The sequence below is a fragment of the Urocampus carinirostris genome, chromosome 19, assembly GCF_059441175.1.
Source record: "Urocampus carinirostris isolate Australia breed hairy pipefish chromosome 19, RoL_Ucar_1.0, whole genome shotgun sequence".
Classification (NCBI taxonomy): domain Eukaryota; kingdom Metazoa; phylum Chordata; class Actinopteri; order Syngnathiformes; family Syngnathidae; genus Urocampus; species Urocampus carinirostris.
The window spans coordinates 7,903,702-7,929,397 of NC_142367.1; the positions used below are offsets into that span (position 1 = coordinate 7,903,702).

At 43.2% G+C, this 25,696-nt stretch overlaps 1 protein-coding gene and 1 long non-coding RNA gene across 4 annotated transcripts in view; one reads left to right on the forward strand and one right to left on the reverse strand.

Moving 5' to 3' along the window:
• LOC148347053 (carbohydrate sulfotransferase 15-like) overlaps positions 1-18,599 on the forward strand; it is a 65,805-nt gene extending 47,206 nt beyond the window's left edge. The window contains exons 5-8 of the mRNA XM_088324157.1: positions 3,149-3,308; positions 8,364-8,520; positions 13,686-13,833; positions 18,254-18,599. Of these exons, the coding sequence (XP_088180283.1) occupies positions 3,149-3,308; positions 8,364-8,520; positions 13,686-13,833; positions 18,254-18,441 (653 nt within the window). The 3' untranslated portion in view covers positions 18,442-18,599. The remainder of the gene's footprint in view (positions 1-3,148; positions 3,309-8,363; positions 8,521-13,685; positions 13,834-18,253) is intronic.
• The window catches only part of LOC148347054 (uncharacterized), a 47,294-nt gene that overhangs the window by 7,057 nt on the left and 14,541 nt on the right, over positions 1-25,696 (reverse strand). Inside the window, exons 2-4 of one of the 3 annotated variants that reach the window (XR_015848134.1) lie at positions 16,320-16,609; positions 13,962-14,057; positions 13,679-13,861 (exon numbers count right to left, since the gene is read on the reverse strand). This is a non-coding gene — a long non-coding RNA (uncharacterized LOC148347054). Of the gene's footprint in view, positions 1-13,678; positions 14,058-16,319; positions 16,610-25,696 lie in introns of those variants that run through there. The other 2 variants (XR_015848133.1, XR_015848135.1) reach the window with 2 other exon arrangements.

The window sequence follows — 25,696 nt, forward strand, 5'->3', positions numbered from 1 at the left end:
GTATGCATCACTGGTAAAGACCCTTGCTGATGACTGAGGTGAGAGATGTTTTAGCATAGTTAGCCATTGTGCGAAAGGGGTATTCCAAAATCCAAGGGTCACAACCAGGCGCTGATGAGAAGCCTTCCCCTCGCTGCCAGAACAGGAAACCAGCCGCAGCCGAGAGGCCTTCTCCTTGCCGCCAAAATCGGGAACAAGGCGCATCCGAGAAGCCTTCCCCTTGCAACAAGGACAGGAAACCAGTCCCAAGAAAAGAGATTTCTTCTCACCGCCAGGGCAGAAAACCAGACGCTGCAAAGGAGCCTTCCCTTGCTGCCAGGACAGGAAACTAGCCATTGACGAAGAATCTTCTCCTCGCCTCAAGGAGAGGAAACCAGCCGTGGCTGAAGGAACTCCTTCAGCGTTTATCTCTATCATCCAAGCGTTGGTGTCACAACCATTGTTTGCGGTCTAGCCGGCTATTCTTATTTGTTCCTCACTTTAAATAAATAATGCCAGGTAAGGCGCCAAATCCGCCGATCAGTATTTACACACCGTGCCTCAGAGGCTAGAGGTACGCCCCGCCAAAAAGACAGTTGACCGCATGGCTGACTTCAACATTGACGGCCAGATTATCGTTTTTTTGAGCATTCTCTATTTTCTGCGCTTTATATTAAATGGGAAAAATGTTTCCTAGAGTTTTTATTTTTGATTTGTCGGTTATGCTCTAGAAAAATTCTTACCTGTCAAACTCAGCCAATTGCTCCCCTTATTAATGACTGCAATTGCCCTTATTGAGCAATAATAAACCTTATGAACAAAACTTGGTACTGTCGTGATTGCCTACGTAAAGTCACCTAGGGCAATCGTTTGGCGCGCTGGAGCGCACTTCCTGATTGGCTGACGTTCTCCTCTTAAGCGTCCAGGACGTCGGATTGTACTTTTTGTATCCCCGTGTGTTTCTCCAGACTACAAAGTACCTACGACTCCTCTTGCCTGATTCATGCCTGCCTTCCGTTTTTGACCTGTTTCCGTTCCACGTTTTTCGACCTGCTCTCCCGCCCTGGCCATCGACTTACCTGCTAAGCTGTACCTTCCACAGGCACCTGTTTACTCACAGCAAAACAGACTATGTAGAACAGGCTTCTCAAACTCTTTGCCTGGGGCCAATTGCAGCCCCCAGGGTGATAGTTGAGGCGCCCTACTTTATGAGACAGTTGAAAGGAGTGTGTATTTTTTTCCAACTAGAAGTTATATTCGGTCCTATTCTGAAAATGAGGGCTGAAAGGACATTGGAAGAAGACAAAATGCGGACACTCCAAGTTACCAAAATCGTATTACTTTTGATAAGAAGAGAAGAAAGAAAAGAAAAAAGGAAAAGAAAAAAAAGACAAAAAAAAGAGAAACAAGAAAAAAAGGAAGTGAGATAAAAAGTAAAACTCAAGAAAAAAGGGGATAAAAGGGAAAAATAAAAAGAGAATGAAAAATATAATATAAATAATAATAATAATATAATTGTAAGACCAATAGTGAAACTAAAAAAAAGGAAATAAAATGAAAAAAGAGAGAAAAATGAAAAAATGAAAAGAAAACAGAAAAATGTCAAGTCAAGTCAAGTCATGTTTATTTGTATAGCCCTTAATCACAAGTCTCAAAGGGCTGCAAAGACCACAGGTTATTGCAGACCACAGACTATTATGACACCATCATCTCATCTAAAGCCTACATGAGGGCAAATAATACACAGATATTATCAACATAAAATATAGGTTATTCATATGCTATAGAATAAAGGTGCGTTTTAAACTTAGATTTAAACATTTCCACTGTGGTTACAGATCAAATCTCAGGGGGAAGAGCATTCCACAGCACCGCGGCCCGAATGGAGAACGCTCTCGAACCTGCAGATCTCTTCTTAGCTCTTGGGATCACTAGTAGACCAGCATTTTCAGAGCGAATGCTCCGGACCAGAACATAGGGGGAAATTAAATCTGAAAGATATGAGGGAGGAAGTCCATGCATGATTTTGTATACTACCAACAGAACATTAAAATCACATCTTTAACTGACAGGGAGCCAGTGCAGGTCAGCCTATTTCAAGGTAATGTGATCAAACTTTCATGTCTTAGTTAAAAGCCTCACCGCATCATTTTGTACCAGCTGAAGGCACTTGGTTTTGGACTTCGGGAGAGCGGAGAGTAGTGCATTACAGTAATCGAGACAGGAGGTAACAAACGCATGAATTATAATCTCCGTATCCGACTGAGACAGCATATGGAGAATTTTAGCAATGTTGCGGAGATGGAAAGAAGCTGTTCTAGTAATATTCTTAACGTGTGTTTGAAAGGAGAGATCGGGGTCAAATATGACACCTACATTGTTGACTGAGTCACTCTGGGTGATATTACATTTGTCAATATTCAGAGCAGTTTTTGAGAACAAGTCATGGCATTTAGATGGACCAATATCTAATATTTCGGTCTTTTCAGAGTTAAGCCGCAAGAAGTTGAGTGATATCCATTCTTTTATCTCAGTGAGGCAGGCCTCCGAATTTCCACAGTTTATTGTGGCAGATTCCTCCATCGGGAGATAGTTGAGTGTCATCTGCGTAGCAATGGAAACTGATATTATACTTGCGAAGAATATCACCTAGTGGAAGCATATAAATGCTGAAGAGAAGGGGGCCAAGCACTGAACCCTGCGGAACACCACAGGTAACACTAAAGGGCTCATATGTCATTTTACCATATTTAACACGGTGCGTCCTATCTGAGAGGTAGGATCTTAACTATAAGAGGACGGTTCCTGAGAGACCAATCCATTATTCCAACCATTATAGTAAGATGTTATGGTCCACAGTGTCAAGGCAGCACTAAGGTCCAGCAGCAGCAAGAGTGATGAAGAGATGAAGAGAAGCCGGAGTCCATTCCCAGTAGAAGATCATTGGTTACCTTAATCAGGGCTGTCTTAGTAGAGTGGTTAGCCCTGAATCCTGATTGCATATATATATATATATATATATATATATATATATATATATATATATATATATATATATATATATATATGTTGGTCCTTATATTTGTAATACGACATAAACTTGTGACCTCAATTCCAAATACTTAATTGGAAGCCATTCTTAAAAAATGTGGTATTTTGTGTTGAACAGGCGAAGCCAGCACGTCAACCATGTGGGACAACAACGCCTGGGTGTACTTCTACGACAACACTACTAACAATGGGGAACCGCCCTTCCTCATCCAGGACTTTGTGCATGCTCTGCAGCCCAATGCCCGTTTTATTGTCATGCTCAGGGACCCAGTGGAAAGGTTCGCTTTTCCTTGTTTTTTTTTTTTTTGTTTTTTTTACCAATGTTTACTATTTTAGTTTTTGGGCATTTAGATAGTATTTCAAACACTTAAAGTGCTGTGAAAAATGATTTCCCCTTCCTGATTTCTGTGTCTTTTGCATATTTACCACTCACAATCAACTCATTTTTAACATTTCACAGAGTCAAGGGAATTCAAAATGTATTTTTGAAGTGTTGATTCCATTTATCAAGGCACAATAAAAATCAAAACCTTTCTGGCCCTATGTGAAAAAGTAATTGCTCCCCGAACTTACTCACGAGTTAGCCACTTTTTGCAGTGACAACAGAAATCAAACCATTACGATGATTCAAGTCAAGTCGTTTTTATTTGTATAGCCCTTAATCACAAAAATGTCACAAGGACTGCACAGGATTACAATTACACCATCGCCTTATCTGAAACCAACATGCGGGCAAGGAAAAACTCAAAACCTCATCATGAGGAAAAAAGGAACCTTGAGAAGGGGCCTCACGGGTGGTAATCTCCCTTCCAGGATGTCCAGTCTTTCACAACGTCATGGAGACATTTTGGCCCCCTTTTCTTTACGAAAGTGTTTCAGACCCGCCATATTGGAGGGTATAACCTGTTTAAGGTCAGACCATAGCGTCTCAAGTAGATTTAAATTCGGACTTGGACTTGGATACTCTAAAACCTTTATTTTGCGTTGTTTTGAGCAACTCAGAGGTGGACTTGCTAGTATTGTCACAGACCAGGAAAGGAGACGGGGTCCAGTTGCGTTTGTTTTACCCAGCTTACACCCAGGAAAGGGCTTACACCCACGATCCGGTGATCGTCAGTCACGGGTAGCAAATCGCTGGGAACGCGGAAGTGGCACTTCCGTGTTGATCGAAGGCAATGTCGAGAGCGAGAAAAAACAGGTTGATGGCCGGGACGGAGGAGCAAAAACGTAAACAGGTTCAGAAAAGAGGTCAGCAACGGGAATCAGATGGAAAACAGGGCAGGATAGAGTCAGGAGTCAAAAGAGCTTGCCTTGCGTGTAGCTAAGGTTCGCAGTCGATCTGACGAATGTTGACAGGAAGGCGGGGGTTTAAAAAGAGTACAACAGCCAATCAGGCACCGCGGCTTTTGGCGCCAACGGAGCAGACTCAGGTGACCCGCATCAGTAATCACGACAGGTATGTTTCAGATCGTTGTCCTGGTGCATGATGCAAGAGCATTCAAACTTTAGGGCGCAACCTTATGGCCAGACCTTCTCCTTCAGAATCGCTTAGTAAGCACCAGAATGTATTATTCCGCCAACCACAGAAGGTGGTCCTGGTCCTGAGGAATCAAAACAGCCCCAGACCATTATACTGCCACCACCATGCTTTACTGTTGGTATCATGTTCTTTTTGTCAAATGCTTTATGCCACATGATGCACACTTTCCAAAATGTTTTGACTCATCAGACCACATAATGATTCACCAAAAGTCTTGATGCTCTATGGCAAATGTGAGATGACTTTTTGTTCTTTTGTGAGAGCGGTAGTTTTTGCATGGTAACTCTCCCATGCAGGCCATTTCGGCCAGTGTCCTTCTTACAGTGGAGTCATTAACACTGACCTGAGAGCAAAAAGCCTGCAGCTCCTTGAATGTTTTTCAAGGTTCTTTTGTAACCTGAGTAAGCTGTTGTTGCACTCCTGGAGTAATCTTTGTTGAACGACCACTCCTGGGAAGGTTTACCACTGTTCCCAGCTTTCTTCATTTGTGAATAATGGATCTGACAGTGGTTTGTCAAAGCACTACAGCCTTGGAAATGTGTTTGTGACTTTTTCCAGACTGATAGATTTAAATGATTTCCCTTTATTTCTTCTGGAATTTCGTTCGATCATGGCATGCCAATTGTATTCGTGAAATTTTGTAGCCTACTTCACTAAGGACAACAGGTTCAATTTCAGTATTTTTTTTCCATTCAAAACAGGTGGTGTCCATCATTTTTCGGTGTGGCTCTGTCACGGTTGCCATGGCGTCCTATTGGCCCCCCGCCGTGTGGCGCCAGCTTCTGTCACGGTTGCCTTGGCGCCCAATTGGCCACGCCTGTGGGCGTCAGCTGCAGCTTGTTGACAGATTGGCTCCCTGTCAGTATTTAAACTCTGTCGTGTCAGTCCCCTTTTGTCGGTCCGTCTGCGAATCTCCGTTTTTACACGGCAAGCACTTTTTCGCTGCCCTTGTTTTTGCTCCTGTTTTTCTCCCACTACGATATGTTTTAAGCTAGACCACGTCTGCTCTCCCGTCTCGAATTACGATCTGTTTTGATCTCGACCTCGTCTGTTCTCCCGCCCCGAATAACAATCAGTTTTTTTATCTCGACCACGTCTACTCTCCTCTTTTGGCTTTCGACTTTTTTCCATTCCCGACACTGCCCTCGCTCGCCACGGAAGTCCCACTTTCCCATCTGAGAAACCTACTCTCCGCGACCAACAAGCTCCGGGTCGTGTGTGCGCTCCTATTCCTTCTGTGAGAAACGTTATGCGAGTTGGTCCTGTCTCCGTTCTGGTCTTGACAGGCTCGTGGAAAGGAACTCGGTTACTCTGTGATTTATTATGGGGCCAGATTGTTTTGGATTGTTTTTGTTTAATAAACGGAATTGACATTTCAAAAGTGCATTTCACATTTCCTTTGATTGTCTCTGTGTAATATTTGAATATGCAAAATACTCAGAATTCATGTAGGTAGTACTTTCTGTAGTTTTCCTGCCAACAACGAGGATTCTTTCGCCAGCTCGGTAACCTAGATGGTAGGGCGCCCGCTCCGTGACTGGGAAGTCGCTGCTTCAAGCCTTGGCCGAGTCATACCTAAGACTTACAACATTGGTACTCATTGCCTCCCTGCTTGGCGTTCGGCATTAAGGGTTGGAATTGGGGGATTTGGTCACCTAATGACTCCCAACACAGCAGTTGGGTCTAAAATGGCGGTGCCCTGTTTGGCTGCGGCTGCATCGGCTCGCTACAGTTTAACTGTACGGGTCAGGTGTATCGACATTTCGTTCTGTGTATGGTTACAAAGAATGACAATAAAAAGTAAATTCTATTCTATTTTTCAAGGCACTGTAAATCCACTACAAAGAAAAATGCATAAGTGCACTAGCAATGGATTTATGAGTTAAAACTACCAAATAAAATAAAACAACTCAAATTCAAGCAGTGACTTACAGTCAGGGGAGGTGGGAGAGACACAATCTCATCATGGAAATATTAAATTAGATATATATTTAATGGTTGAACCATGATACCTTGTTTATCTTTACAATTATTTAATTCTATGAAATAAATATTTTTAAAAAATGGTATAATCTTCAAATCGTGAACATCCATCCATCAATCCTTTATCTGCTTCACTTATCCTCAGTAGGGTTGCCGGGGTGCTGGAGCTAGTGGGCAGGGGACACCCTGAACTGTTTGCCAGACAGCCGCAGGCCACACAGGGACAGACAACTCACTCATGACATGAATGTTTTTTTGGAATGTGGGAAGAAACCAAAGTGCCCAGAAGAAACCCACGCAAGTGCAGGGAGAACATGTAAACCCCACTCAGGAAGGCTGGAAGCTGGATTTGATCCCATGACCTCAGGGCTATGTCGCGGATGCGCTAACCACTAGTCCGTGCCGCCATCCTGAATATCATTAGTACAATCAGTATGTAACGTATTACTGTGCTAAGCGTCTGCAGAGGCAGAGTGAGGCACACAATTCTCTTGCCTCATGGCAGAGGGCGATAGTGAGGCCAACGATTCGGATTTGGTACACACCCCAGCCCCGAACAATAAAATTAGTGATAGTATTAGAAAGCTTACCGCAAGTAAAGGCGTCCAATTTTTTTATTTTTTTTTAATTGTTGAATGGACTTTTTTTTTAATATAATTTCAGGACCAGAATGGAGACAGGACCCACTCGCGTAACGTTTTATTTGAAGAAAGGGAAAGGGTTGCGCCCACGATCCGGGGATTGCTGGACTCAGGAAGCCAGTCGCTCGGAACGCGGAAGTGAGACTTCCGTGGCGAGCGATGGCGGTGTCGGAACGGAAAAAACGGGTCACTAGCCGGAACAGAAGAGCAAAAATGTGGTCGGGATCTGAAACAAGTCGAAAGCCAGGAGAGGAGGGTAGACGTGGTCGAGATCAAAAATAAATTGTTATTCAGGACGGGAGAACAGACGTGGTCGAGATCAAAAACAGATCGTAGCGGGAGACAAACAGGGGCAAAAAACAGAACAGGCGAAAAAGGACTTTCTGTGTAAAAACAGAGATTCACAGACGGACCGACAGGACAGAGTTTATTAAATACTGACAGGGAGCAAATCTGTCAACAAGCTGCAGCTGGTGCCACACGGGCGGGGCCAATGGGGCGCCATGGCAACTGTGACATATAATGGATGATTGTCTAAATATTGATGCTTTTATGCAAAAGGAGCAGTGCATAATCTGAATTCTTAAGTTAACACGATCAAAAAAAAATTCTATGCTACAGATTATTGATAGCTCAATAGTTTTCTTCTCTTCTCCCTCCCATCCTTGCATGTTGGTCAAATTTTGTGTGATGAGAATGTTGCTAGAATCAGACGCTGGTGATGAACTGCTTTTTGTGATTTTTTTTTAAAGGCAGAATATTCTGGACACCATTGTTATATAGACAAAGGCTACATTCTGCCAATAGTGTACAAGTGGCAATTGAAGCGAGCTTTTTACCACCATGAGTTAAATAATACACAATGTCCCTTTAAGTCTTTATTACATGTTAATCCTGGTGTGCCATGTTTAATCTAGTACGGCTAGTATGGGTGCTTGAAATCCTTGAAAATGCTTTACTTTTAATGTCGCCTTTAAAGGTCAGGAAAATGCTTGAATGTACATATATATATATATATATATATATATATATATATATATATAAATGGATGGATAGATAGATAGATAGATAGATAGATAGATAGATATTTATTTATTTATTTATTTATTTATTTATTAGATATGAATTCCTGCATTGTGTAATTTTCAGGTAGCCTGTTGTTTTTTCAGGCTCTACTCGGACTACTTGTACTTCGGAATCACCAACAAGTCGGCAGAGGATTTCCATGAGAAAGTGTCCGAGTCTTTAAATCTTTTGGATGGCTGCCTGGCCGACTCCACGCTACGTTCTTGCGTCTACAACAGCAGCATCAACAACGCCATGCCAGTGAGTGTTGCACCACGCCACTCAACGGGATTGTTGGCTGCGTTACTGAAAAAAAGTCGTTACAGACGCTGCCCTACTTAGTTTGGCCATGAATGCGACTTAAACTCCATTGAAACTTATTTGTAAAATTATTAACACTGTATTACGTCAATATCTAAAATAACATCTGCCCGGACGCCCGGGGCGTGCATCTTTTACGTCGGGCGTACAACTTACAAAACGTCTCCGCCCGGGTGGCCGACAACTTTTTTAAGAAAAAAAATCTTTCGTTCTTTATTTTTTTCATTTTTACAGGATGGAATGGTAGCTTGTTACATGTTTGCTTTATTCCGATTTTGAATTGTTCGTTTGGATTGGAAATTTCGATTAGTTTGGCAATATGCATACTCTGCAGCCAATGAGGAGCCTGCATCAAATAACTTTGTGCTTCCGGATTTTCCCGAGCATTATGAGGTTGTGCATTTGCATATCGTTTTCCAAAGTAGACGCACCGAGAACAAAATGTGTGGTTAAGAATCAAGCCAAAACATCAGCCGCAGAAGAAATATTCAAAAGAAGTTAACAAAATTGATGAAGCTACAAAACGTAAACATACATTAAAAGCATTGTGGAAAGAGTTCACATGGCTTGTAGCAGACGACGCAACACAAACATTGCATGAATGAAGATGAGTAAATACAGGTACATACTGATGGCAGATGGAAAACAGCAAAGTCATATACATGCAATGAATATTATAAGATTTATAATAAACTTAAATCTAAAGTGTTGTTCTGTTATATATTCTGATTATCCATCCTTAATACAGCCCGAAGGGACGACGTGGGACCCTCTTCCCATGGGCTCACCACCTGTAGGAGGGGCCAAAGGGGTCAGGTGCGTAGAGAGCTGGGTAGCGGCCAAGGGAGGGGTCCTTGGCATGACGATCCCCGGCTACAGAAACTAGCTTTTGGGACATGGAATGTTACCTCTCTGGCAGGGAAGGAGCCCGAGTTGGTGTGTGAGGTTGAGAATATAGTCGGACTCACCTCCACGCACGGTTTTGGCTCTGGTACCATTCCTCTCGAGAGGGTTTGGACTCTCTTCCACTCTGGAGTTGCCCGTGGTGAGAGGCGCAGAGCCGGTGTGGGCAAATTAGTTGCCTCAATGGCTTAGCGCCTGTACGTTGGGGTTCACCCCGGTAGACGAAAGCGTAGCCTCCCTCCGCCTTCTGGTGGGGGGACGGGTCCTGACTGTTGTTTGTGCTTATGCACCAAATAGCAGTTCAGAGTACCCACCCTTCTTGGAGTCCTCAGAGGGTGTGCTTGAGAGCGCGCCCCCTGGGGACTCCCTTGTACTGCTGGGAGACTTCAACACTCACGTGGGCAATGACAGTGAGACCTGGAGGAGCGTGATTGGGAAGAACGGCCCCCTTGACCTGAATCCGAGTGGTGTCTCGTTATTGGACTTCTGTGCCCATCATGGTTTGTCCATAATGAACACCATGTTCACACATAAGGGTGTCCACATGTGCACTTGGCACCAGGATACCCTAGGCCGTAGTTCGATGATCGACTTTGTTGTCGTTTTGTCGGACCTGCGGCCGCATGTTCTGGGCACTCAGGTGAAGAGAGGGCCGGAGCTGTCAACTGATCAACACCTGGTGGTGAGTTTGGCTCCGATGGTGGGGGAAGATGCCGGACCGACCCGGCAGACCCAAGCGTGTTGTGAGGGTCTGTTGGGAACGGCTAGCAGAATCTCCTGTCAGAAGAAGTTTCAATTCACACCTCTGGCAGAACTTTGCCCATGTCCCGAGGGAGGCGGGGGACATTGAGTCCGAGTGGACCATGTTCCGCGCCTCCATTGTTGAAGCGGCTGATCGGAATGGTGGCCGTAAGGTAGTCGGTGCCTGCCGCGGCGGCAACCCTCAGGCCCGTTGGTGGTCACTGACGGTGAGCGATGCCGTCAAGCTGAAGAAAGAGTCTTATCGGGCCTTCCTGGCCTGTGGGACTCTGGAAGCAGCTGGCAGGTATCGGCTGGCCAAGCGGAATGCGGCTTTGGCGTTTGCCAAGGCAAAAACTCAAGCATGGGAGGAGATTGGCGAGGCCATGGAAGCCGACTTCCGAACGGCTTCGAGGAAATTCTGGTCCACCATTCGGCGTCTTAGGGGGGGAAGCGGTGTGCCATCGACACTGTGTATAGTGCCGATGGGGCGCTGCTGACCTCGACCCGGGACGTTGTGAATCGGTGGGCGGAGTACTTCGAAGAACTCCTCAATCCCACCGACACGTCTTCCTCTGGGGAAGCAGAGCCAGAGGACTCTGAGTTGGGCTCTCGCATTTCTTAGGTTAAAGTCACCGAGGTGGTCAAAAAGCTCCTCTGTGGCAGGGCCCCGGGGGTCGATGAGATCCGCCCGGAGCTCTGGATGTTGTGGGCGTGTCATGGTTGACCCGCCTCTGCAACATTGCGTGGACGTCGGGGCCAGTGCCTCTGGACTGGCAGACTGGGGTGGTGGTTCCCCTCTTAAAGAAGGGGGACCAGAGAGTGTTTTCCAACTACAGAGGAGGGTCCGCCAGGAGGTCGAGTCTCGGATTCAGGAGGAATAGTATGGTTTTCGTCCTGGCCGTGGAACACTGGACCAGCTCTACACCATCTGCTGGGTCCTTGAGAGTGCATGGGAGTTTGCCTGTCCGGTCTACATGTGTTTTGTGGACATGGAGAAGGCATTCGACCGTGTTCCTCGGGAGGCCCTGTGGGGGGTGCTTCGGGAGTATGGGGTACCGCGTCTTATCCGGGCTGTGCGGTCCCTGTATGCACGGTCTGCCCGGTCCGCATTGCCGGCAGTAAGTCGGATTCGTGCCCGGTGAGAAGGGTCCGTCGTGGTGAAGAGGGAGCTGAGCCGAAAGGCAAAGCTCTCGATCTACCGGTCGATCTACGTTCCTACCCTCACCTATGGTGATGAACTGTGGGTTATGACCAAAAGAACACGATCCCGGATACAAGTGGCCGAAATGAGTTTCCTCCGCAGGGTGTCTGGGTTTTCCCTTAGAGATAAGGTGAGAAGCTCAGTCATTTTTCTTTCCGTGTCTGTATGTTCCTTTTTTGCTTTCTTTCCCCCTACTTTTGTTTATATTCCGTTTTTATTTTTTGCCTCTTTTTTTTATTTTTTCTTGTCTCCATTTGATTCCTTTTAAAAAAACAAAAACTTTTCCCTTACTTATTTTTGGAGCAATGCTGTGTAAAAGAAAAATAATATTTTTTGCTCACTTTGAGTCTCCGTAGTTTGTAGTCTTCTTTTGGCTTATTTTAGGTTGCACTACACATAACAGCGACTTCTAGTGGACAAATATAAAGCACTGTCCCTCATAGAACAACAGAATGTTTTTATCAGCGCTGTTTTTGTGGAAAACCCCTTTTGGCCCAATCTCACCCAATTCTAAATTTCAGCTTGGGGCGGCAGTAGCTCAGGAGGTAGAGTGCTCGTCTTGGGATCAAGGGATCCCAGTTCGAATCCCGGCTTGTCCGTGTTACATGTCGGAGTGTCCTTGGGTAAGACACTGAACCCCTAATACCCCCAATAAGCAGGTTAGCGTCTTACATGGCTGCAATACAACGCCGCTATTAGGAAATGTGAAGCACACTGTAAAGCGCTTTGACAAGTCATTGACTTGAAACGCGCTATATAAGTGCAGATCATTTCATTTAATTTCATTCAGCAGCTGACTCAATTGAGTTTTTGACGTCTAAAGATTGCCTGTGAACGATGAGATGGAGAGGTTGTTACTTGTGTGGATTAAGGGACAAAAAAAACCCAAAACTACAGGACGCAAAAAACACTGCTGAGGACCAGTAAACAAAGAAGGCCAGTTAAAAAGTACGAGAATATTTTTATTTATTTCCTTTCTTTGAATTTTTACATCGTGTGCCTCTCGTTTTAAGTTGATTGTTTGGTATTGCAATTATTTTATTAACTTCGATCATGTTCTGATGCTTTTTTAATGTTTTATTAAAAAAAATCATACTTTTGCATTTCTTGGAACGCATTAGCGAATTTACATTGAAAAGGCGCCTCGACTTACAAATTTTCAGGTTACAAATCTACTCCCGGAACAAATTAAATACGTAAGTAGAGGTATTGTCAAGACCAGAATGAAGACAGGACCCACTTGGGTCCGTTTCTCTTAGTTTAATTAGGAAGAAGGAAGGAAATCTTTGATCGTGGGGAGCAGGATACTCAGACGCGAAAGTGGTATTTCCGTGCTGAGCCAAGGCAGCGTCGAGAGCGGGGAAAAAAAGATCGATGGCCGGTAAGGGGGACCAAAAACGTAGTCAAGTTCAGAAAAGGGGTGCTGTATCGGAATCAAACAGGAATCTTGGAAGGAGAGAGTCAGGGTCGAAAGGCTTGCCTAGCGTGAGCTGAGGTTCTCAGACGGACTGACCACCGGTGACAGGAAGACGGGGGTTTAAAAAGTGACAGGGAGCCAATCAGCGATTGCCAAAGGAGCAGGCTCAGGTGCCTCGCATCAGTAATCATGACAGGTATGACTGTATCAATCATGGAAACCACACATAGCGATACCAGGTATTGGTATCAATCTTGATACCAAGCTTTTTCAATAGTAAAAGTACTCAAGGTGGTAGCCATTGCCAATATTGGCTGCCTTTTAGTGACTATTTATTTCAGGAACCTGAAATGAGAAGAATGGTGAATTACAATTCTTTCAGAAGGTAATGGACAGACCCAAATGCAGGACAACAAGGTGACAGAATGAGAACCTAACCAACCCCAACAAGGAGATTTGGGAGTTTCTTTAAAAATGTAGTTGGAGTGGCACTTCTTGGTGTGGGTGAATTTGGAACAAGGAGGGTCCTGAAGAAAGTAGTCGTGGGAGGCGAGGCTTGTAGTCTTGGCGGGTGAATGTCGTCAGGAATCAAAAAGCTTCAGCGTGAGGTGGGAGCCTGGAGTATTTTTGATGGAGGCGACTAATTGTCTGATTGAAAATCACCTAGGGAAAGGAGTAGTCAGTGGGACTGAAAAATGGGGTAATGCTGCCATCTTTAGAGAAGGAGAGGGTCTGCAGGTGCCAAACCATGACAAATTAAGAGAATGTATTTTCAAAGAAAATATTTTATTGACTAAAAGTAACCCAACTAAAAGTTGTATGCTAGTTATTTTGTTTTTGCAGGTGCGACTGCAGGTGGGCCTCTACGTGGTCTACCTGTTGGACTGGTTTAGCGTCTTTGGGCACGAGCAGATCCTGGTTTTGAGGCTTGAGGACCACGCTTCCAATAGGACGTCTACTATGCACACGGTCTTCCAGTTCCTCGGCATAGGTAAGTGCTCAAGGTCGAGCCATAAGAGCTATTAAATCGAAAAGTCAGCTCAATAGTTAGAAGCGTCCTTGGCAGAAATCTGGAAATCTGCTGTTGCTGGCAGAGTCTGCTCCTTTGGCACCACCTACCTCGAATGCTGAATGGCTGCCTGTCGCTTCTAATACCCCCGTCTTCCTGTCACCGGTTGTCAGTCCGTCTGCGAACCTCAGCTTTCTTCAGCAATACTATATTTTCCACATCATAAAAGAACAAAACTGTAAAGAGCAGCTTTTAGGGTAGCAACAAATGATTACTTCAATAAGCAAGTTGATTATTCTTTCACTTAATTGATGCATCAGTATTTTAAAAATCTCATTTTTAATATCCTCAAATATCCATCAGTCCATTATCTGCACCGCTTATCCTCAGTAGGGCTGCGAGGGTGCTGGAGCCCATCTCAGCTGTCTTCGGGCAGTGGGCAAGGGACACCCTGAACTGGTTGCCAGCCAGTCACGGGGCACACAGTGACAGACCACCATTCACACCGCTCATTCACACCGAGGGACAATTTGGTTAGGCCAATTAACCTGACATGCATGTTTTTGGAATGTGGGAGGAAACCGGAGTGCCCGGAGGAAACCCACGCAAGCACGGGGAGAACATGCAAACTCCACACAGGAGGTTCATTATCATGACCCCAGAAGAGTGCCGCACACGCGCTAACCACTGCGCCGCCGTGCTGCCCCGATGCAGATTCATTCAAACAGTATATTCAAATATTGAAATAGAGGTTGAGATAGATATATAGTGGACCAAACAGAATAGTGTATAATTTAAAACAATAAAAAATACAAGTTTTTTCAAATGACTTTACAATAAACGAAAATACATACTCACGCTCCCCTACTTACTACATTCAAAAAAAGAACAACAGTACATACAAACATTTTCTTCGGGATGTTCAAAAATATCAGAAAATAGCTATTAGTTAGATTTCGTATTGTGCACCTTTTTCCTAGTACAGGACAGTGCTATAGCGCTTCTGCCAGCGTGTGGCGCTGTGAGAGCTCACCCAGCATCCATCCCGAAGAAGAAATCCGGCTTCCTCTTCCTAGTTCGTGTGTAAACATACTATACTGCATCCCCAGCGCGCTAAGAATTTTGGCATTTTTATTGTTCGATATCTCGTGCATCCATTCAACATGGTTCGTATAAAACAGGGCTGTTAAACTAATTTTAACTCAGGGGTCATGTGATAGAACAAACATTCTCTTGGGGGCCGGACTAGTAGATTAGAGAAGAAGAAAAAAGAGAGAAAGAAATAAGAAAGAGAGAGGGAGAGAAAAAGAGAGAAGGTGGGACAAAGAAATAGAGAGAGAGAGAATGTGCGAAACAAAAGAGATAAGAGAGAAATAGTGAGAGAGGGGGAAAGAAAGAGAGAGAAATCCAAAGAGAAATAGAAAGAGAGAAGGAGAGAAAAGAGAAGAGAAAGAGAGAAGAGGCAAAAGAGAGAATGGGAAAGCAAGAGAAAGAGCAAAAGAAGGTCTAAAGATGCAAAGAAAGAAAGAGACAAAGCAAAACATAGAAAGAGAGAGAGAGAGAGAGAGAGAGAGAGAGAGAGATACAAGTGCAGCATTTGTGGGAGGCAACATCAAGTGGACATATTTCAATCTGCAGCTCGTTTTTCTCTTGTGCTTCCCTCAGCGTCGCTCGCTGGCCGGATTCAATCCCTTAGCGGGACTGAATCCGGCCCGCGGGCTGCCTCTTTGTCACCCCTGGTATAGAGTGTAAAGTGGAGGTGAGCCGTTTCATTTGAAATGAAAGTGGGATAAGAAAGCTTGATGCGAGAAAAAAACGGTAGGATCAATTTTTTTCGGCCACTTTCTACCACGGGGGAGGACGTAGCCTAACTTTTTGAGCATATTTCTAAAAGTAAGTTAAACTTCAATTTATTTATCTTTGTAGAGGATATTATTTTATTAAATGTTTATTTTTTAGTATAAAACAATAGTTTACTTATACAAGCCTTAAACGTACTTATAAAACCTTATACATACATTCCATGCAAAAATAGCACTGAAGAAACAAATTCAACTTACGAACGATTGCCCGGAACGTATTTTGTTCCTTTTGAGCACAGGAAATTATATCCAGTGACAGTGCAGGCAGGTGAAAACAACACGGGTTCTCTTGGTGGTGTTTTGAAATGCGGTATTTTGAAGTCAATGACGAGGCTGCATGAAGTTGAGTAAAGTCAGCAACATCTTTCGGCTCAGCTCCCAAACTGCCTTTCAGGTTGTTTTTGTCGCTTTAATACATATGTTATTAATTATGTAACATTATGCACAAAATGGCTTAAAAGAAGGGGTCGTTTTTGATGCTGACCATGTCCACTCACTCCCGGCTTTAGACCTCTTTTTGTCCCCTACCCTGTCTACTCTCCTCTCCTTGCTTACGACTCGCTTACGACCCAACCACGTTTTTGCACTCCCTTCCCGGCTACTGACCTGTTTTTCCGTTCTCGACACCGCCGTCGCTCGCCACAGAGATCTGCTTCCCGACCTGCTTCCCGCGTCCAGCAATCCCCGGATCATGGGCGCAACCCTTTCTCTTTCCTTTAATAAAACTTGGCAATTGGGTCCTGTTTCCGTTCTGGTCCTGACACAAAATGAAAAAAGGGAAAAGAGAGAAAAGAAAAAAAGCAGGATAAAAAACAAGCAAAAGAGGAAAAAACAAAGAAGAGAGAAAAAAATACAGAAGAAAAGAAGAAAAAAGGCAATATTAAAAAAATGGAAAGCTTGAAGAAAATAAACAAAACGAGAAAATAATACAGTAAAAAGGGATTTTTAAAGAGAAACAGAGTGGAGAAAAACAGGGAAAAGGAGTAGAAAGTCCAGAAAAAGAGACAAGAAAGACAGTTTTTTTGGGGGGTGTCTTTGATAGGTCTTGTGTTGTGCATTCAAATAATTTCCATATATATCAAGTCAAGCCTGTTGCCAACAATGTAATTCCACTAAAAACTGTGATTAAATACAGTTCTGTATTGAGTAACCAAGTACAAACTCCACAAAATTCAATATGGCGGCGCCCCTGTTCGGCTGCGGCCACATCGGCTCGCTACAGTTTTTTACACGTCGGCCATAAGACCCAGTCTTCGACTCAGTTTTGACGGCGCACAAAGTCGGCTCGAACTGCAGATTAAGATACGATCGCAGTTTTTTTTGCTGGATATGCGATCATCCAGACATCAAGCGCTCGGTGCAACGACCACTCGGGAGTGTTTATTAGCCACGGACTGCTATGTCAACAAGACCCAGCGGCCTACAAAGCAGCGAAGCAGAGTGGCAAGACAGCGGCGTGACCGCCGGACGAGGAAGCAAGGTTGTCGGGCCGGGCCAACAGCTAGGCTGAAGGCTAAACCCTGCAAAACCCCTCTCCCATCCATTTTCCTCTCCAACGTTCGCTCTCTGGACATTAAACTGGACCATTTAACAACTGGAAGTGGCATCGAACCGCGAGATGACGAACTGCTGCGCTAAAATTCTGACGAAGACATGGTTAATCTTATATATCCCGGCTGACGTTCAAAGAAACTGTGGGGGTCAGATGTATCGACATTTCGTTCTGTATACACGTGTACACGAATGACAATAAAGTAAATCTAAATCTGAATCTGAATCTGAAAATGTTATTATTTTGTCACAATAGTTGGAAATCTCATGTAAAAATGTTTGTAAAAACAACCGTACAACTTTTCCAATAATGCAGTAGTCAATTTATTTCATACGCGAAAAATAATTTGGAGAAGCTTAAACCCTAGAAAGGAAGATCTATGAGTACCTTACAAAATGAGTTTGAAGTGGCAGGTCTTGTAGTGGGTAAACTAGTGGGATGAAGGAACTCATGGGAGGCAAAGCTTGTAGTCTTGGCAAAAAACCATCAGCGGCATGATGTGGGAGCCTGGAGTATTTATGGCATAGGTGGCTAATTGCTTGATTGTTTATGTTAAACTCTCCTTAGTGGTGCGGGAAGACTCCGTTGTTGTTTTTTTCCCGATCTTCTCAATAGTTTTTACCAAAGTAATAGTATTAATTTCATCACATGTCGCGGCTCATCTCTATAGAACACATTGCATTGAAGAACAACGGCGCCCAGATGATGTAGATGCTGTATCTGAATCAGATCAGTAGGCTTCTCCTGCTACTGATAAACATGGGGACCATTGCTATTTGTTTCATGTAGGGGGCACCGCCAGGCTGAACTTGCCCAAGACACACTGCAAAAAGTGGTGCCCCTATAACCCAAGTGGTTCAGGGATTCATGAACCATGATTTAAATCTTTATTTTTTATTACTGAATAACATTTTTGTACAACTAGGAGGCATTAAGTATTACACACTGTCCCTTTTAATTAGAAAAAAATGTGGTATTTCACCAACAGGGCCCCTGAGCCAGCCAATGGTGTCAGAGCTGAACAGAAACCCCGCCTCCAACAGCAGAAGGCCAGCTGACAAGAACCTGGGCCCCATGTTACCGGCCACACGACATATTCTACGCCACTTCTATGCGCCTTTTAACCACAAGTTGGTGCAACTATTGAGAAACGAAGCCTTCCTCTGGGACTCATAAAACAGACAAAGACTCTGCTTTTGTTGTGTCTGTGGATGTGACAAAATAGCATTAAATCACTTTTTTTTCCCCGAGGGAGGGGTGTCAAATTTATTTTAGCTGTGGGCGACATGATAGAACAAAATCTCATGGGGGTCACATGAGTAGATTTAACAGAAAGATAAATAAAGAAAGAGGGGGAGAAAAAACAAGAGAGAACAGGAGACTGCGTAAGAAAGTGAGATACGAGAACAGAGGCGGAATAAAAAAGAGAGGAAGAAACAGAAATAAAGCAAGAAAGACAGATAGAGATCAAGAAAGAGAGGAGAACGAGAGATGAAAGAGAGAGTAAAAGATTGAGTGTGAGAAAGAGAGAGAGAGAGAAAGAAAGTAAGAAAAAAGTTAAACGAAGAAAAATATGGTATCAAAGCGGAAAAAAGAAGAGAAAAAAGAAAATACTACAGGGAGTGCAGAATTATTAGGCAAATGAGTATTTTGACCACATCATCCTCTTTATGCATGTCGTCTTACTCCAAGCTGTATAGGCTCGAAAGCCTACTACCAATTAAGCATATCAGGTGATGTGCATCTCTGTAATGAGAAGGGGTGTGGTCTAATGACATCAACACCCTATATCAGGTGTGCATAATTATTAGGCAACTTCCTTTCCTTTGGCAAAATGGGTCAGAAGAGGGACTTGACAGGCTCTGAAAAGTCAAAAATAGTGAGATATCTTGCAGAGGGATGCAGCACTCTTAAAATTGCCAAGCTTCTGAAGCGTGATCATCGAACAATCAAGCGTTACATTCAAAATAGTCAACAGGGTCGCAAGAAGCGTGTAGAAAAACCAAGGCGCAAAATAACTGCCCGTGAACTGAGAAAAGTCAAGCGTACAGCTGCCAAGATGCCACTTGCCACCAGTTTTGCCATATTTCAGAGCTGCAACATCACTGGAGTGCCCAAAAGCACAAGGTGTGCAATACTCAGAGACATGGCCAAGGTAAGAAAGGCTGAAAAACGACCACCACTGAACAAGACACACAAGCTGAAACGTCAAGACTGGGCCAAGAAAAATCTCAAGACGGATTTTTCTAAGGTTTTATGGACTGATGAAATGAGAGTGAGTCTTGATGGGCCAGATGGATGGGCCCGTGGCTGGATCGGTAAAGGGCAGAGAGCTCCAGTCCGCCTCAGACGCCAGCAAGGTGGAGGTGGGGTACTGGTATGGGCTGGTATCATCAAAGATGAGCTTGTGGGGCCTTTTCGGGTTGAGGATGGACTCAAGCTCAACTCCCAGTCCTACTGCCAGTTTCTGGAAGACACCTTCTTCAAGCAGTGGTACAGGAAGAAGTCCGCATCCTTCAAGAAAAACATGATTTTCATGCAGGACAACGCTCCATCACACGCATCCAAGTACTCCACAGCGTGACTGCCAAGAAAGGGTCTAAAAGAAGAAAAACTAATGACATGGCCTCCTTGTTCACCTGATCTGAACCCCATAGAGAACCTGTGGTCCCTCATCAAATGTGAGATTTACAAGGAGGGAAAACAGTACACCTCTCTGAACAGTGTCTGGGAGGCTGTGGTCGCTGCTGCACGCAATGTTGATCGTGAACAGATCAAAGCACTGACAGAATCCATGGATGGCAGGCTTTTGAGTGTCCTTGCAAAGAAAGGTGGCTATATTGGTCACTGATTTGTTTTTGTTTTGTTTTTGAATGTCAGAAATGTATATTTGTGAATGTTGAGCTGTTATATTGGTTTCCCTGATCAAAATAAATAATTGAAATGGGTATACATTTGTTTTTTGTTAAGTTGCCTAATAATTATGCACAGTAATAGTCACCTGCACACACAGATATCCTCCTAAAATAGCTAAAACTAAAAAAGCCCCACTCCAACTTCCAAAATATTCAGCTTTGATATTAATGAGACTTTTGGGTTCATTAAGAACATGGTTGTTGTTCAATAATAAAATTAATCCTCAAAAATACAACTTGCCTAATAATTCTGCACTCCCTGTATATATAAAAATACAGAGAACAAGTAAGAGAGAGAAAGAAGGACAGAGAGATAGAGAAAAATGGAGAAAGAAAGAGAAAGCACAATGCAGAGAGAGAAAGCACAGTAGTGAGAGAAGGTAAAAGGGAGAGAAGAAGAGAAAGAAAAAATGAGAAAGGGGCAGAAAAAGAAAGAAAGGAAGAAACAAAGAGAAATACATTGAGACCTATTGAGATAAAGAAAAAGAGGAGAGAAAGCAAGAGTAAAAGATTGGGTGTGAAAAAGACAGGGAGAGAGTCAGAGAAAAAGGAGTGAGAAAAGAGGGGAGAGATAAGGTGATTAGAGAAAAAATAAGACAGAACAATAAATAAATAGAGGGAGAGGGAAAGAAAGAGGAGAGAGAAAAATAAAAAAGAAAGAGATGAACAGTGAGAAGGAGAAAAGAGAAAACATAATAAAAGTTATTTCCCTGAAATGAATTATTTCGCAATTTTGGAACCATTCCTGATTTTTCAAGGTTCGGACCATACTTTGCCAACATCATGTTTCAGGGGCCTCGGTGCTGCGCACATAACTTGTGTTAGCTTTCAGGTAACACGCCACATTTCAGCGAGTTGGTGGAGACCCATGTCTTAAATCAGCTGTGAAATACACTAAAAACATTAATACATCATCTACTTATCTCTCATCTCTTAATTTAGTACTATAAAAGGAACAGCTGAGCAAGAGGCCGCTGGTGATATTCAACTGTTTCACTATAGAGTTTACTAACCTACGATGTGTCAGTGTGGCCTCAAGCTGCACAGTAGCAGACAGGATGAGGCTGCAGAGGGTGACAGATACTGCACAAAAAAACCCTGGCGTCCCACTGCCTTCCTCACATGACATCTACAATACCAGATGCCTGAACAGAACAAAAGCCATCATTAAGGACATCACTCACCCTGGTTTCCATTTGTTCAGCCTGCTACCCTTTGGTAAGCATACAGATTCCATACATCCATTATCTGCACCGCTTATCCTCAGTAGGGGTGCTGGAGCCCATCCCAGCTATCATCGGGCAGTTGGCAGGGGACACCCTGAACTGTTTGCCAGACAGTCGCAGGGAACACAGGGACGGACAATTCGCTCGCTCATTCACACCTAGGGACAATTTGGACCGGCCAATTCACCTGATATGCACGTTTTTTGGAATGTGGGAGGAAACCGGAGTGCCCGGAGGAAACCCGCGCAAGCACGAGGAGAACATACAATCTCCACACAGGAGGTTCGATCTCATGACCTCAGAACTGTGCCGCACACGCGCTAACCACTGCCCCACCGTGCTGCCCAGATACAGATTCATTTGAGCCAAAACAAATAGACTCAGAGACAGCTTTTTCCCCACAGCTATTTGCTGCACCTATTTGTCAAGTCGTGATATGTATTTGCACCGTAAATAACAAATCGTCTGGTGTTTTGTAATGTATATATATATATATATACCAGTATATATATATATATATATATATATATATATATATATATATATATATATATATATATATATATATATATATATATATATATACATTAGAATAGAATAGAATAGAATATACCTTTATTGTCATTGTTACAAATGGGCTAACATATTGTGACAACGAAATTGGGCATGACACTCCAGTTTTACACATTCAAGTGAGGTATGAGCAAGAAGATAAAGGAACAGAGAAGATAATGTTATAAGACAAGGGGGATAAGGCTATAGTTATAATTTACATGGTATTTACACAAGAAATGTCGGCATGTGGGATGTTACATACAGGGTTGTCGTGATAACGTCGGTATCGTGACGGTTGTGCAATATTGCATTTGGTGCAAAGTCATCATAGTGCAAAAATAGTCAGCATGAAACAGGAAATGGTCAGACATTGTGCAATTTGAGCATTAAACGTAGTGCAGTCGACATGTGCAAGAAAAAGACATGAGTAACATTATATTCGTATGAGGTAGTGTTTGTTTTTTTTTTTTTTGTTTTTTTTTGTGCGGTGTCTGTTTGAGCAGTTGATGTGTAATGAATCCAGAATGTATGACATTTTTGTTTTTTTAATTGCATTACAGAAAATAAAGAACTTTATCACAATATTCTAATTTTCTGAGACAGTCCAGTATTTGTAAAAATAGAAAGAATTTCAACAACGAGTGTAAAAACAGGAACAATTTACCTGCAATGAGCGACACAACATACACACATCATGTGATTAGCACCTCCGCTGGTTCTCAACATCCGTGAGGGAAATTAGCATTTCGATACAGTACAACGTATGGCAAAATTAACATACATGGCGACAGAAACAAAACAAAAATAAATCCAAATAGCTTGACAATATAAATTAAAATACTGTGTATGTTGCGAGATTTGTCAGTTGTGGTTTTAATTTTTGCGGAGCACCAAAAGATCGTGGCTTACCGTTAGTGTCATGATTACTGATGCGAGGCACCTGAGTCTGCTCCTTTGGCGGCAACTGCCTCGGACGCTGATTGGCTACCTGTCACTTTTTGTACCCCCGTCTTCCTGTCACCGGTTGTCAGTCTGTCTGCGGACCTCAGCTTACGCTAGGCAAGCTTCTTAACCATGAATCTCTCCTGTTCTGATTCCCGTCTGTTTTCCCGGCTCCTGATCTGTTTTTTCCACTCTCGACACCGCCATCGCTCGCCACGGAAATACCACTTCCGCGTCTGAGCAACCTACTCCCCGCGACCTGCGATCTACGGATCGTGTGTACAATCCTTTCCCTTCTTCCCAAAAAAATGAGAGAAACGCACGCAAGTGGGTCCTGTTTCCGTTCTGGTCCTGACAGTTAGCAGCGCGCTGGACACTGTCAACAATATCTGCATTCCGGTCATAAAATCAGAGGCTAAACTAAATTTTACCCCATACCAGCAAGTGGCGTTGTTGGACTCGTCATTGCAGGACACCTATTCACAACTATACAAAAATATTTCAGTAGGAATTTCAACGAAACAAGTTATTATTACACCCGTTACATGGAAAAATATTTGAGTCTGCCTTCTTGGCTCAACACGTCAGGCTGTTCCTGTGTTGCAACGTGTTTATGTAGTTGTGCAAGGGTTTCCAGTCGTAGGAATATCATGAAGGTCCTGCTTGTCACTCTAGTCGTCATCATGCTGCTGAGCCAGGGTGAGTGCGTCAAATTTCCACTCTGTTATTCCCAACCTGACTCCAAACATTAAGCCCACAGCACAACAAAATATTTGCAAAGCTAAAAAAAGATACAAAAGAAAAAAAAAAACAATTGAAATAATTTATATCGTCATCATATTTAAAGACAATGTAACCCACCTGGAAAATGGGGGTGAACATACTATTTAATTTGTATTCTTTTTAATGAGTATTTTGTGTTTTAGTGAAATAGAATTTTGTTTCGGAAATCAAAAGTTTTTGGGGGGGAGATTGGAAATTGTGTTCGCGATAACTGCCACTAAGTGAGATATCGCAATCACACTCCTCACATCTCTGTGAGATATTTAAAACAAGAAAAAGAAGTCCACCAAACCCCTGGGAATCCATATGACGCACCTTCCAATCAGGAAAGACCCCATACCTTGGTCAGGTTTTTGAACTGATGTGATTCAGCTGTGCCCGCTCGTTTGGCGTCACTAGCCGCGGGTTCTGATTGGCTCCCTGTCATTACTTGAACCCTGTCCTGTCAGTCCCCTGTGGTCAGTCCGTCTGCAAACCTCAGTGAATATTAGGCAGGCCTTTTTCAACCCTGACTCCCACCTGTCCCATTTTTTGCTCCCGTATGTCTCCGGCTACGACCCGTTTTGATCCTGACCACGTCTGCTCTCGCGTCCCGGCTTACGACCTCTGTTTGTCCCCGATTACGTCTACTCTCCCGTTCTGGCTTACGACCCGTTTCTGACCCTGACCACGTTTTTGCTCTCCTACTAACCTGTTTTTCTGTCCCTGACACCACCATTGCTTGCTACGGAAGATCCACTTCCGTGTTTGAATCTCAATCCGAGTACGATAGCGACTTGCTTCCCGCGTCCAGCGAACACCGGATTGTGGGCGTAGCCCTTCCACTTTCCTCCAATAAACTTGTGCTTGTGAGAAACGTAACGGAATTGGGTCCTGTTTCTGTTCTGGTCCTGGCAGCAAATAATTTAAAATTGAATTGAATTTAAAAAGTAACATAACATCTACAAGTAGTGCAATTACCGATGTGTTTACATACACATACATATATATATATATATATATATATATATATATATATACACACACATATATATATATATATATATATATATATATATATATATATATATATATATATATATATATATATATATACACACACACATATATATATACACACACATATATATATATACACACACATATATATATACACACACATATATATATATATATATATACTGGACTGTCTCAGAAAATTAGAATATTGTGATAAAGTTCTTTATTTTCTGTAATGCAATTAAAAAAACAAAAATGTCATACATTCTGGATTCATTAAACATCAACTGAACTATTTCAAGCCTTTTATTATTTTAATATTGCTGAATTTGGCTTACAGCTTAAGAAAACTCAAAAATCCTATCTCAAAATATTAGAATATCATGAAAAAGTATACAAGTAGGCTATTCAACTAATCACCTGAATCATCTAATTAACTCGAAACACCTTGCGAGGGTTTCCTGAGCCTTAAAAACACTCAGCTTGGTTCAGTAGACTAAATCACTGCTGATCTGACTGCTGTCCAGTGGACCATCATTGATACCCTCCATCAGGAGGGTAAGACACAAAAAGAAATTTCTCAAAGAGCAGGCTGTTCACAGAGTGCAGTTTCAAAGCATATCCACAAAAAGTCTGTTGGAAGGGAAAAATGTGGCCGGAAACGCTGCACAACCAAAAGAGATGACCGCAGCCTTAACAAAATTGTGAAGAAGAGCCGCTTCCAGAATTTGAGGGAGCTTCAAAGACAGTGGGCTGAAGCTGGAGTCCAGGTATCAAAAGCCACAGTTCACAGACGTGTCCGGGAAATGGGCTACAATAGCCGTATTCCCATGGTCAAGCCACTTCTGAACTCAAGACAACGGAAGAAGCGTCTGACTTGGGCTATGGAGAAGAAGCACTGGACAGTTGCAGAGTGGTCCAAAGTCCTCTTTTCAGACGAAAGCAAGTTTTGCATTTCATTTGGAAGTCAAGGCGCCAGAGTCTGGAGAAAGGCTGGAGAAGAGCAAAATC